General features: G+C 40.4%; 1 protein-coding gene across 2 annotated transcripts in view; it reads left to right on the top strand.

Moving 5' to 3' along the window:
- CACNA2D3 (calcium voltage-gated channel auxiliary subunit alpha2delta 3) overlaps positions 1-15,061 on the top strand; it is a 1,069,564-nt gene that overhangs the window by 680,744 nt on the left and 373,759 nt on the right. For both annotated transcript variants that reach the window (XM_043978536.1, XM_043978534.1), the window contains exon 12: positions 5,044-5,122. In XM_043978536.1, coding sequence (XP_043834471.1) covers positions 5,044-5,122 — 79 coding nt within the window. The remainder of the gene's footprint in view (positions 1-5,043; positions 5,123-15,061) is intronic.

Raw genomic sequence — 15,061 nt, 5'->3', positions numbered from 1 at the left:
TTCCAGAGGGCACAGAAACTGGGACTACAACCAAAAATCACCTATCCATCAAAAGAAAGTATAATCTCTCAGGAGGAATAATGGGATTTTAACAAGAAAGAGGACTTTCAGGCATTTGTGATGAAAAGATCTGAACTGAATAGAAAATTTGACTTTCAGATACAAGACCTTAAAAAGCATAAAAGAGGGGCAGCTATGTGGCTCGGTAGATAGAGCACCAGCCCTGGATTCAGGAGAACTTGAGTTCAAATCTGGCCTCAGACACTTAACACTTATTAGCTCTGTGACCCTAGGCAAGTCACTTAACCCCAATTGCCTCACCAAAAAAAAAAAAAAAAAGCATAAAAAGGTAAACAGGAAAAAATATCATGGGGGACATTAAAAGGTTAAACTTTTTACATTCCTTAATGGGAAGATAATACTTCTAACTGATAACAACTTTCTCAGTATTAGGGCAGCTGAAAAGAATATACTTAGAGAGCACAGGTGTGAATTCAATATGAAGGGATGATATCTGTAAAGCATTTTTTTTGTTTATTCTTATTTTTGTGGGGCAGGTAGGGTGGGGTGTCTTATGTCTGGGGCCAGATTTAGGCTTGGAACCTCTTGGGTCCCAGGCTGGTGTTTTGTCCACTGTGTCACCTAGCTGACCCATGATGACATCTTTAAAATAAAATTAAGGGATAAGAGGAATGCACTGGAAGAAAGGGAAAGGGAGAGGTGGAAGGGGATAAAGTAGCTCACATAAAAGAAACAAGAAAACACTTATGGAGTGGAGGGGAAGATGGGAGAGAATTGGGGGAGTGATTGAGCCTTACTTTCATCAGAATTGGCTCAAAGAGGGAATAACATACACACTCAAGTGAGTATAGTAATATATTTTGTCCTGAGGGAAAGTGGGAGGGGATGGGGAAAAGGAGAGGAGAGAGACAAAGGAAGGGAGGGCAGATTAGGGGAGTGGGAAATAAAAAGCAAAACAGTTTCAAAGAGGGATAGGGTAAAAGAAGACAGAAAATATCAAGGAGAGGGAATAGGATTGAAGGTAACACAGGTAGCAATAATAACTGTGAAAGAAATACTGAGTAGGGTGCTACCAGAAGGTTGTATGAAAAATGCAAACTATCAACAGAAAGAACTGATGGTATTTTAATACAGATTGAAGTATAAATTTATTTGTTAGTTCCTCTTTCTTAAATTATTTTGTCTATTTTCTTTCACAACTTGACTAATGTGAAGATGTTTTGTATAACTGCATATATATGGTTTATATTGAAATGCTCGATTGCATAGCTAGGGTTGAGGAGGGAGCAAGGAAGAAAATTTAGAACACAAATTTTTAAAAACTCAACGTGAAAAAATGTTTTTTTTTCTTTTCTTGCATGTAACTTGGGGAAAATTCTAAATAAAAATTAAAATAAAAAAATTCAGTGGATTTTGGGAACTTAGGTGGAACAGTGGATAAAGCACCAGCCCTGGATTCAGGAGTACCTGAGTTCAAATCCGGCCTCAGATACTTGACATTTACTAGCTGTGTGACTCTGGGCAAGTGACTTAATCCTCATTGCCCCACAAGAATAACAATTTTTAAAAAGTCAATACATTGTATTCCTATCTCCTGGTATTTCTTTGTGGGGTGATAACAAAGGTCACAGCTTCAATGTGGAGAACCATCAGAAAAATAAAGCATACCTATTTCCCTGTTTCTAAATCTATCACAGAGGGCAGCTAGGTGGCACAGTGGGTAAAGCACTGGCCCTGGATTCGGAGGACCTGAGTTCAAATCCAGCCTCAGACACTAGCTGTGTGACCCTGGGCAAGTCACTTAACCATCATTGCCCTGCAAAAAAACCCCCAAAACAAATAAATCTATCAAAGAATTAATAATTTTTAAAAAGAGCTATAAGGTACCTCAGAGGCTACAGAATTGAGCCCATTCATTCTATGGATGAAGTAAATGAAGCCCAGAAAGCCTAGGGTAACATAAGTACATGGTGTTAGAGGAAGGTTTTGAAACTAAGTCCTTGGTCTATCAAGTTTTCATCTTTCCCACTAACCCTGTCCCTATCTCCCAGGGAAAAGAACAATGGTTTTCCTTTCCAGGAAAGTCCCCTTTGAGGTGGATGCCTTCTTGGTCCATACCATTTTTGGACAATTTCAGTTCTCCTCAACTTTTGAGAGTTCAAGGAATATAGTGGGCCTCAGCCAAGTCAGGAGCCTGGAGGTCTCTAGTGAAAGTGGCTCCTTGGGGAAAACTGGAGACCTGAGAAGAGCCTCTCCTAGGGAGCTGAGGGAAATATAGCATGCTGCTCCAGAATTCAATTCAACAAGCCAGCAATTATCATGCAACTACTGGGTTTTGGTGGCATTGTGCTAAATAACCACTGGGGAAACATGTCAATTAGTTAATCAAGCAACAAACATTATTAAGGATATTCTATGTGTAGGATAGTCCGTGCTGGGAACACAAAGGCAGAAACAAACTAGACCCTGAACACAAGAGGTTTACATTCCACAGGGGAAAATGGAAGGTCCATATCATCTCTCCTGAGTCTTGCTGGTAGAGGCTTTATCCATTCTTTCGACATATTTTGAACAATATAACCAGGAACAGTTTATATCCATTATTGGACACAATTGCACAACAGCAACCTATCAAAGCATGTGTGTACATGGAGTTTTAAATCACTGGAATCCATTTATACCCCTGATCATTTCAACTGGAAATATTGATTTCTAAGTGATTGAAGCTAGCACTTAATTGTTTTATGTTTCTCATGAAAAGAGCTGCTGAGGTTCACATTTATTATCATCTCAATTATTTCACATGCATAATCAGATAAGTGATGTGTTAAATTAGGTTTAATTGGTTCTAATAATAGTTGTAGGAAGTAGATTTGATAGTCTAAAGAAAATCTCAATAAACCTTCAATGTACCCAATCCCAGATGCTGAAAGTCTGGACTCCCCAAGCCCTTGGGGTGCCAGGATTTGTTTCAAGGAAGCCTTGATTTGTGAGAAAGTCTTTTCAGGGATTTGGGAAAACAATGAACAACAATAGAAGTTTAACTTGCATAGTCTCCTGTACCTTTTCAGAAGCACCAAGTTGGTCAAAAGTTTTGTTCCTTGAATCAGTTCAATTCACTTTAGTATTTATGAAGTGCTTAGCAGATGGTTTACCCTAGGACTTGGGAACACAAAGATGGAAGCAAAACCATTCCATGTCCTCAGGGAGCCTACATGGGATATGGGGTGGGAAAAGGAGACTAGTTCTACACAAATAAATATTTACGAATAATGGAATAAGCATTTACAAATCTGTAAATAACTATTACCAAATAATATAACTACTCCAAAAGAACACAAGGGAATTTCAGGAGTTTGGAAGTGTTAATAGCTGGACAGAAACAGAAAGGGCTCATCAGCAGATGTTAGCTGAGTTGTGTCTTCAGGAAAGCTGGGGATTCCAAAATGATGGAAAAAGAACTGGATTCAATTATCCCCAAATGGCTGCCATTTCTCACCCAAGTCAGCTGCTACACAAGTAATTATGAATGTATAAGGGGAAGGGGGGAGCCATAAGGGCTTATCGAACTTTGCCATTTTTCACATAGCATTGTAGAGCATGTGCCCCTCGTCTCAATGAAAAAAGGATGTTGTTTTTATTTTTTGCAGGGCAATGAGGATTAAGGGACTTGCCCAGGGTCACACAGCTAGTAAGTGTAAAGTGTCTGAGGCCAGAATTGAACTCAGGTACTCCTGAATCCAGGGCCGGTGCTTTATCCACTGAGCCACCTAGCTGCCCCGAAACAAGGGATCTTAATGGTTCCTTGGACCAGAGAGATCTAACAATCCATCACAAATCCAATTCAATTCAAAAACCTTTATTCAGTACCAACTATGTACAAGAATATAATATGGGGCAGCTAGGTGGTGCAGTGGATAAAGCACCGGCCCTGGAGTCAGGAGTACCTGAGTTCAAATGTGGCCTCAGACACTTAACACTTACTAACTGTGTGACCCTGGGCAAGTCACGTAACCCCAATTGCCTCAGTAAAAAAAAAAAAAAAGAATATAATGGACACTATCAAATCCAGAGCAAATTTAACTCAGTCCACTGCACCATCTAGCCACCCCAACTCAGTCCAATTTAATAAGCATTTATTAATCATCAACCATGTGCAAAGAGATAGTTAAAAAAGAAAAAAAAATCAGAGCAAAGTCAACCCAGTCCAATTCAATAAGCATTAATTTTGCAATAACTCTTTAAGTATATATGAAAAAGAGAAAGAAATCCATAGCAAGTTAAATTCAATAGAAGTGAGTATCTATTACCTCCCTGTTCTATACAAAATTTAAAGAGAAGTAAAATAATTCATCCTTCCTGAAAGGGATACAGTATTTTCACAGATGAGTTAATTTAAAAAAACAATATTTGGGGGGGGGGCTGGGGGCAGCTAAAGCACGGGTCCTGAATTCAGAAGGACCTTAGTTCAAATCCAGCCTTGGACACTTGGCCCTTGTTAGCTATGTGACCCTGGGCAAATCACTTAACCCTCATTGCCCCACAAAACAAACAAACAAACGAAAAGCAATAATTGGAAAACAGAGAGAGCCTTAATAACTAGGCAAATCAAACAAAACTGAAAGGAAGTGGCACTGGATCCAAACACAGTCACACATCCCCATTTCGAACTGGGTCTGACTAGTCTTTCTGAAGTTTTGTATCCCTGGCACTTTATAAATGTTCATTGAAATGGCTGGACTTTGACAGGAGACAAATGGATTGGTATCTCCTCTGGCTGAAACAAGGGAATCAGTACCTCCCCTCCTCCCAATGACAACCATAGCCACATGGTTCCAGAAGAACAAAGGAGTCCATTTGCCCTTCATTATCAACCAGCCCCACTCTAGATCTCTTAAATGTGTCCCTACAGATGTGAAGCATGAAGACATTAATAGGGAGCTGAACCACAGGGGGCTGGGCCAGGCCCTGCATATGCCATGCAGCCCCAAGGGAATGTTAATCCATTCTTTCTGCTTTCAGGTTCGCATCTTTACATATCTGATAGGAAGAGAAGCTGCTTTTGCTGACAACCTCAAATGGATGGCCTGTGCCAACAAAGGTTTGTTTGCCCTCCATAACCATGATATGTGGGTAAGGGAATGTCATGTCAAGCAATGGGAAACTTTTCAATGCCCTAAAATACGTGGAGACATTCTTGTGAAAACAAAACAAAACACTACATTTAAATGGGCTTTTCAATGCTTTCCCTAAAAGATAACTGACTTGTAAAAAATATAACATCTATTGAAATTAGAAATAAAAAATAATCTTTACAATACATCTCAGCTATTTGCCTTTGGGGTGTGTGTGTGTGTGTGTGTGTGTGTGTGTGTGTGTGTGTGTGTGTGTGTGTGTGTATATCTCAATAGCGGCTTTAGAGAAATTCTTCATTCTTTGGAGGTTTTAATCCAGGTTTTGCCAGAAACTAGTTATGACACCTACAGCAAGCTCCTTCTTCTCCATGAGACAGTTTCTTCACCTGCAATTGGAGGGGGATATAGTGGACGATGAAAAAAGTTCCTTATAGTTCTCCAACTTTGTGGTTCTATCCCCTGATTATTTTTTGTTGTTGTTGACATGCTAGCTTGCCTCCTTCTCAAGCATCAGAAACGCCATCTGGGTCTAAATAATGAACTTGGCCTTGATTCAGAGATTGAGGTAGGTCATGAAGAAAGGAGAGTGGATTCAGGCCCAATTCTGTGCAAGCTAAATGGCCATCTATCCACAAAGTCATTGTAAGACAGCAGTGCCCTGCTCCAAAGGAAAGTTGGAATGCGAACTCCCTGTCTCAAGGATGCTTTCCCTCATTTTTTTCCCTTTTATCTGTGGTCTTGAAAAAAGCAACCCAAAATTTTCCTTGCAATTTTTTGTTGTTATTCATGCCACAACCAATTAGGATCCCTCCCATCATCCAGTATCCACTTAGTCATGGGTTATTGTTTTTACCACTGTCTATGTCCAGCTGATGGAAATTACTGAAAATGAAGTCTTGTCTTAATCAACTAATATTACACCATAATTGAGTTTCAGTCATTGTTTACAAGGAGCCTTTGAAGAAGACTTTTGAAGATGATTTAACCAACAAAGTCCTTTTTAGGGACTGACTGAAAAGTGGAGCCCTTTGGATTTACAAGCCCTGAACACAGCTCTTCGACAATCCTGGGAGAGAAAGGTGGGAAGCTCCTGGACTGGACCATCTGGCAGAAGATGGCCTCCATCTGCTTCCCATCCTGTACAATCCACCAGTGTCCATCAGAGGGCCATAGCTTGAGAGCTTACCAGACCTTAGGGATCATCTAGTTCACTTATTTAATTTTACAGATGAAGAAATTGAGGACTAGGGTAGGGAGCTGAAACCGAATCCTTCACACTTTCATGAGGATTCTCTTTGTGGTTTGCTTCTGCCTAAGTCACCATCACCACCAGTAAGCTTTCCTTGCCTCTCCTCTCAGTTACAAACCCCCTACTTCCATCTCAGGCATTGCCTAACACTAGGGCCCACCTGAGATCATTTGATTCCAAATGCCACCATTTCCCTAGTACCCACTCACTCCTCCTCCTCAGTGATTTCACCTCTGTCATTTCTCTGGTGATCCTTCTCAGGAGTAGAAGCCCATTGTTTATCTCAGCCCAGACATAAATTTACCATCTAAGAATGATGCTGTTATTCTCAGTGCCCAAATAAAGATGGGCCACCAGTGGTGCCAGTGATGGGGTATTTAAAGCTGGTAACATCAGTGAGCCAGGATCCATCAATGGCTATTAAATCAATCACTGTTTACAGTCTCAGATTGTTCGCATTTGGAAGACAGCATAGCATTTTTCATTTCAAGGAAAAGGAGGTCCAGTACTCCCCTTTATACATAGCTCAGCTATGACTTGGCCAAGTTCTTAAGCTGTAGAAAACCTGTTAACCCAGGAAATCAGACAGGGCCCAGCAGGGACAATACACAGCCTGACTGAACAACTAGGACAGTATCTAAGTCTTTCATGGCAGAAGAGTTAAGAGAGCATGCATTTCACTGAGGTTAGTGACCCCAAAATCAATTTTCCCATTGGAAACCTAGAAACCAGCAGGATGGTTTCCAAAGCATTCAGCTGACTGGCCTGTGGCTAGCAGAACTCTTGGCTTGGAAAAGGATCTCCAGGGAAACGCACAGCACCTTGTAGAGTTCTCTAAATCCTCTGATCCAATGGCAAAACCTTGAGATCCCCAGCTACATTTTTTTCTTTTACGTTGTTTGCATAAATAGGGCATATCTGGAGGAAGTTTGGCTTTAATGAGGCAAAGCAGCAAACCATTTAAAAAACATTAAAGCATTTCCAACCCTGACTCCCCAATAGAACTGTTTATACAATCTACTACTCTCTCTTTGTTTGTTTGTTTGTCTGTTTTCTACTGTTGGGTAGGCAAGTGCTGAGCACAAACCTAGTGCTTAGAGGTAAACTCAGAAGTTTGGAGGTAGGGTGAGAAGAAAAATTTCCAATTGTGCTGGGTGCTAAATGTGAAAATAGGCAGCAACTATTTTTCCAACTCCAGCCACTTTCGATGGAAAATTTGTCAGCTATAAAAATAAAGGTGTGTGACCCTGGGCAAGTCACTTAACCCCAATTGCCTCACTAAAAAAATTAAAAAATAAAGGTGTGTTAAGATTTTACAAATGACCATGGCTAAAATCTAGTTCAATTCTTCCTTAATTGAAAAAAGGGAATATTTCTCTGCTGTGGTCATAAGATTAGAGATTTAGAGCTGCAAGAGATCTTAGAGACCATAGAGTCCAACTACATCCTTTTACTGGTGAGGAAACTGAGTCACAGGGAAGTTAAGTGACTTGCTTTGGGTCGTACATTTAGAAAGAGTCAGAACAAAATGTGAACTCATTTCTTCCTGACTCTACAACCAGCAGTCTATCTGGCTCTGTATCTATATGGTTCTATCCAGCCACTTTCTTCCTTGCTAGAAGCAGGTTGGTAGCAATAACTTTCAGTGTTCTAAATATTGCTTTCCTGAGGACCTTCAGTGAAATTCATCCCTCTTTATATGCAAAAATGCCATTTGATCTCATTTGGCATTTCTGAGTTCTATGTCCTGCCCTGCGGACATTTCTATTGTTTTTTTGTTTAATGGGGGAAAAAAGGCATCCAGTAGGAATTCTTCCCAGAATCAGATCAAGAGCTGAAAGCAATCTTAGAAACCACCAAGTACTGCTCTCTCACTTTACACATCATGAAACCTAGACCCAGGAGATCAAGTGATTCGCTCAAGATCACAAAGATCAATCTTATGAATCTATGAACCTTGGCCAAGACAAAAGACTTCCTCCTCTGCATTTCTGTTTCCTTTCTGTAAAAGGACCATGCTAAATCATAGGTCTAGAGCTGAAAGGGACCTTAGATGTCCTTGAGTCCAATGGTACCTCATTTTCCAAGTAAAAGAAATTGATGCGCAGAAAAGGTAAGAAACGTGTGCCCATGGACACACAACTATTAAGTACCTCTGGTGGGATTTTAACCCTGGTCCTATTGATTCAATTCCCTGACCATGGTGCTGCCTCCTCTTTTGGAGTCTGAAGGTGTACCAAGATGAATAATTTCTTCTGGAGCCCATCTTAAGTCCCCCTAGAGGATGAGTTTGAGTAAATGGAGCCTCCCCAAGATGATTTGGTTGCCCAGAACTCTTGGGAAATACAATAGTCATAAATGAACTCTCCCCTGCCCCCTTTACTAAAGGGGAAAGGTAAAAAGGAAATGATCAATACAGACCTCCAATAATTTTATTAAATTCACAAAGTCATCACTAATTAGGGCTGAAGGCAGTCAGGTGAAATGAAAAGAATGCTGATTCTGAGTTATGGGTTCAAATTCCAGCTCTGTCACTTTCTGTCATGTGACTTGGATAAATCAGTTACCTTCTTTGGACCTCAGTAGCCTTAGTTGTAAACTGGAGGGTTTGGAGTTGAGGGACTTTGTGGTCCCTTCCAGCTTTGAGACCATAAAACTGAGGAAGAGATCATCAATTTAACCTGTTCATTGTGTTAGAGAGAAAGCCATATCTTACCTTATGTCACTAGCACCCCATTATCCTTATTCCTGATCCAAGGAGCACAGGAATTGGATTCAAGAAAACCTAAGTGTAATAATTGGAATGACACCACCTACTGGAGACTTAATGTAGGAAAGCTCCAAATGAGGAGAGGGCCTCTGAGGGCAGGACCATGCGCCTTTTCTTTGGCATCAGGAAATGACGTTGGCTTGTGGGAGAAAGAAAGAGGAGGCTGGCACTCTGACTCGCTTTCTTTCCTGAGGACTCTGGTGGAGAAGGGAGCTAGAACTGCACTCTCCCTTTAATAGATAGATGAATCTAGGCCTTTCTCTCTCTCTTTACCAAATTCTTATTCTCCTTAATATATGCTTAAAAGTCTAATTCTTGCTAAAGCTTATAATTTATTGGTGACCATTCATTAGATATTTTAGACAGTATAGCTAGAATTTTAGCCCTTACATAAGTCACTAAAGTCACTTATGAGCTGTATGGTCCTGAATAAGTCGATTCATTTCTCTGCCTCATCCATAAAATGGGGAAAATAAATAAACCCTGCTTCACAGGGTTATTATGAGGAGCAAATAAGATAATGTAATATACTTTGCCAACCTTAAAACACTATGTAAATGCTAGCTGTTATTATTAGTGTACTGCATTGCCTTGTAGTTAATTTTCTTTTGTCTCTTTCTGTTCATTAAAAAAAAAAGGTTAAGTACATAATAAAATAGCAGGAAAATAGGGATTTGCATCTAAATGTGATGTTTGGGGTGAAACTCCATTAAAGGACTTGGCCCAGTGTTTAGCTGGCCCTGTTCCAGGCCTCTGTGATTCTCCTAGGCAGAGCTCCTCCAGAATGCTTCCAGGCATGGTGCCATGGGGGAATTCAATGGCCAATCAAATTCCCTTTTGTTGCCAGGGTGTTATTTATTCCAAGAATCCAAGCAAAGGAGATTTATCCCCCTGCGACTCTGCTAAGTCTCAAATGAGACTTTAGATCATGTAAAGAACTTTGTCCACGCTACATTTACTAAGCACCCACAATAAACAGAAAGTTCTATGGTCAGTGCAGGGAGAAATAACCAAGATTTAACAAAAAACTAGATTTAAACCTGCCCTTTGGGAACTTACATTCTAGTATGGCAATAGGATAGCCACACTAAGAGATAAAACACAATATAATAACACTGCCCAAAAGAGGAATTAGTTATGTAGCAAAATTCAGTGGGAAGCTATAATCAGAGCAATGTAAATGAAAATAACAACAACAAAAAGAAACAAAACCAGAAACCAACCAACCCACTGAACAAACAAGCAAAAAAAATAAAATAAAATAAAATAAAACAACAACAACAATGAACACTGGACTTATGATAATCAAGTTCATCCTCCAAGATGGAATGAGAAAACACTCTATCCCTCCTTTCTTTGCAGAGGAGGGGTAGGGACTTGTGGGTGTGGAACACTTCATACAGATTTGGCCATATTAGTTTTATTGAGCTGCATTTTTCTCCTCTCTCTTTTGTATTTTTTTTTTTTGTTTTAAGAAATGAGTATCTTAGGTGGAGGGAAGATGGATAGATATTAAAATAAAGGTGAGGCAAAACCCAAGCCTGTCAACAAAAAGGAAAAATAAATAATTGTGATGTCAGCTCTAGAGGTGAATGGCATTGTGTACTGGAAATCTAAGAAAGAAGGAGGAGCCTCTTGAGTTGGGTTTTAAAGAGTGAGTAGGAGTTGAACAGGGCTAAGGGGAAAAAAGGAGGACATTCCAGGTACAGGTAGAATTTGAGCAAAGGCACCATCTTGGAAGGACACAGAATGTTTACAAAGAACAGAGTCCTGTTTAACTGGAGGGTTGATGGTAGAGAAGGTCAATAATAAGAGATGACTCCCTAAAGGTAGGGCAATTCCAAGTAGCAGAGGAGGTGGACTGACATTGGAAGAAAACCCTTGGAGGATGATTTTTCTATATCTCTGTATAAGACTGATAATTCCTACAGTGTTAAAAGAGGAAAGGGGTAGAGACATACCTGGAGGTTTTTGCAGTGACCCAGGAAAGAGGGAATAAGAATCTGGCAATGAGGGCAGGGAGGCTGGGGAAGAATAGAGGGGATGGATGTGAGAGATGTGACAAGAGGCAGATTCAATGAGACCTAGTGCCTAATACTGAGGCTTGAGAAAGAAGAAAGAGCCATAGATAAAGGTGAATTGGATTGGATTGGATTGGACTAAACTGAAGAACCCATGGGGCAATTCTGGGAGAATGGGTAGATGGTATTGCCGCAGTGAAAAAAAAAAAGTAGAATCAGAAGGATGAGAAGGATTAGGAGGAAAAAGACAATGAGCTCACTTTGTAGCATACCTAGTTCTCTTTGTCTTGAGTGTGTATGTGGGGAGAGAGAGAGAGAGAGAGAGAGAGAGAGAGAGAGAGAGAGAGAGAGAGAGAGAGAGAAGTTGGACATATGACCTGGAGATCAGAAGAGAAATCAAGCCCAGAGATAAAGATTTGAAAGTCACTTGCATGGAAATGGTAGGTGAAGTCATTAGAGTAAATGATGCTGCCAAGGGAGGGGATTATGCAAAGAGCAGACAAGAGACCAATCAACCCTTGAATAGTACCCACACTAATGGGACTGGGAAGAAGATAGAGAAGCAAAGAAAGAAACAAAGAATGATTAAAAAGATAGGAGGGGACCAAAGAATTATAAAATCCTTTATAAATGCAAGAGGGATAACTCCTGGCTTTAGAGCTGGAGGGAAGTTTAGAGTCCATGCTCATTTTATAGAAGAGGAAACTGAGGCACAGAGAAGTAAGAGACTTGACCAGAGGTCATATAGCTAGTAAATGTTTGAAGTAGGTCTTCTTAACTCTAAGATCAGTGCTTTGCTATACTGGCTTCCAGGAATAGCTAACATTTTTTTTTTCAGATTAAGGTGAATCTAATAAGCTTTGGGTATCCTTCAAGGATAATAGGATTTCATTTTCTTCCTTTTTTTTCAGAGTTTAAGGAAATTCAGTGGTAGATTACACTACCTTTTCAATCATCACTTTATTTGCAAAATAAGCATACTTAGAAGTTTTACATTTATCAATCTTTCTATGTTGCCCTGAAGAGAAGCATGAAATCTGGAAAGAGGGATCTGTTGGGAGCCCTGTTTATAAACAGAAGAGCAGATTTAGGAGCTGAATATGTCAAAGGTCTTGTACTGTGATGAAATAACCCTATAAGGCAACCTTCCATCCTGTCAACCCCCTGCTCATAAGACTCCATTCTGGATATCCTCAGTTCTCGTGGTTGAACACTATACCAAACTTAATAGTACTTCTTTCCTAAATACTGGTTGTTCAATTGTTTCAATTATGTCCTACTATTCATGACCCCATTTGGAAGGTTTTCTTGGCAAAGATACTTTAGTGGTTTGCTGTTTCCATTTTCAGATGGTTTTACACATGAGGAAACTGAGGCAAATAGGGTTAAGTGACTTACGCAGGCTCACACAGGTACTAAGTGTCTGAGGTCATATTTGAACTCAGGAAGATGAGTCTTCCTGATTCTTGGCCCAATGCTCTGTGAACTATGGGGCCACCTAGCTGGCCAGCTTTCCTAAGGAAGGAGTCCCATAAGAAAAGGACTCATATACTGTTGCTCAATCAGGGTTAGACAGAATGGAAATTGACCTAATAGAAGAAAAGCACATCAATCAAATGATCAACTAACAAGCACTTATTACATGCCTACTATATGCTAGGCAGTGTGCTAAACCCTAGGGGATACAAAGAAAGGCAAAAACAGATCCTGCTCTCAAGGAGCTTATGTGTGGTGGTTGTTGCTGCTGCTGCTGTTGCCGTTGTTGTTGTTGTTTCTTATAGAATGAAGTTCTTTGCAACCAATACACAACTTGAAAAGAAAGAAGGCATCTGATTAAAGTTGGTGGAGCCATTGCATGCTCAGTTAAGGGGAGGGCCTGTTCTAATGGAAGAGACAGTGTGCAAAGGGTATTGTACATGCAGGATAGAGTAGATGTAAGGCAATCTGAGTGAGAAGCAGGTAGCAAGGAGTCTAAGCAAATGACAAGTAACTTCTTCTCACTTGGCCTCAGTTTCTTTAATATGTGAAGTGCGAGAGGTGGGCTAGATGGTCTCTCAGTCTTTTGTGGGGGCTGACATTTTAACCCTCTCTTACTATTTGAGGAAAACGAAATGCTTCACTTCCCCCATCCCTTCCTCCCTCAATATTCGCCAGCATCCTCTACAGTGGTGTCTCTGTGCACTTGCCATTTCTATAGCTTCTAATTGAATTCTTGAAGCATCTACAACAATGACAAGGCTACATCCAAGGAGGGATCCATTTCATATTTGGGGTGGCATGGGGGTATGGAAGCAATAGAGTGCAGGGCTTGGACTAGAAAAACCTGAGCTTGCCCCCTGCTTCTGACAGTTTACTTGCTGTGTGAAACCTGGATAAGTAAACTAACTCCTCTCTCTAGGCCTCAGTCTCCTCGTTTGTAAAGTGGGAGAGCTGTACTTTATAGTCTCTAATATCACTTCTAGCCCCAAATCTACATTTCAGTGACACTCTGTGGAAACTGGACCAGACGAGCCTTGAAATCTCCTCTAGCTCTAATGTCTGATCCAATCATCACTGTGACAGAACATAGCGGTGTCTGCTCCTTCAAAGCCTAGATTTCAGACTCACTGAATGGGATGCCAATACAAGCATCTCTTTGAGAAATACCTCAATAGAATATGAAACCAAGGAGGATGGAGTATCAGAAACTTGGGAAAGAACCCACCAATCCCTACTCCATCTGGTTTCTTCTATTCCCTAGTTGTGACCTGAAGTTCAAAGAAGGAACATTGCTAAGGAAGAAGGTAAATAAATTGACGTGATAGAGAAAAGTGAGCAGGCCAGTCATAATAGGCTAATTTCACTATTAATTACCCCATCATAATTACCAAGTAATTGCAGGCTTTATTCAAGCATGAGGCAGGGAGTCTAAAAGTGCATTTAAGAAGAGACTAAATGTTCAAAAGCCACAATTTTAAAAGCATTTTAAAAGGATTTTAGCTTAGAGAAGTAAAAAAAGAGACCAAGGGGAGGGTGTAATTGCTTACCAGCCTTGATTCCAACCCTTGGGACTTCCTATTATCAATCAAAGATCACACTTTGTTCATTCAAACTCACAGGACAATCTTACAAGGTCAAGCATCTAAATGGGCTAGGGTTAGCTGATTGAATGTGTTTGTTTGGTGAAGGTCTGCTATGTGATGCTGTGGAGTCAGATCTGGGCTCAAATAAGTGAAATATTCATGTGCCTTTGGCCTGGGGATCCGGTAGAGAATGTGCTTTGGGAACTTATCAAGGATACCAGGGAATAATGAAACCCTTGCTGCCTTGTAACTCTTGGGCTCCTGAAGGGACAAGAGGGTCAGGGGGCTGCAAGCATCTCGTCCATCTAGGGTGATACCACTTATAATGTAGTATGATATGATATGTAGCATAATGAACGAAGCATAAACATAACATATAGAAGGCATAATGGATGAAGACCAAAACTTGGAGTCAAAAGACCTGGGTAAATAATCCATTTCTGACATAATCTGGCTGTGTGGCCCCAGGTAAATCAGGTGAGCTTTCATTTTCTCCATTTCCTTCACCCATGCATCCAGCCAGCCATGCATTTATCCATCTGTTCATTCAAAGATTATGTGTTGAGTTTTTGAGACTGTGGTCCAGATGTGACTATCTCAAGGGTGAATAAGGAAGGGTCCCTGTTCTAGCTTCCAATCTCCACTTTCCTTTAGAATTAGTGAAGTCAATCATTTCTTTAAGGGTAACTATCCTATAAGCAGTGCCCTTCAATTGGAGGTGTTTTGTTTTGTTTTCCCACTTGTACATATTTTGCTGGTAACTAACCTTCAGTGACCTGCTGTAGAGATGTGGTGGCCAAAAG

The sequence above is a fragment of the Dromiciops gliroides genome, chromosome 1 (genome assembly GCF_019393635.1).
Source record: "Dromiciops gliroides isolate mDroGli1 chromosome 1, mDroGli1.pri, whole genome shotgun sequence".
NCBI lineage: Eukaryota > Metazoa > Chordata > Mammalia > Microbiotheria > Microbiotheriidae > Dromiciops > Dromiciops gliroides.
Note: the sequence above shows the minus strand (reverse complement) of the source record. Positions and strands in the feature narration are given on the sequence as shown.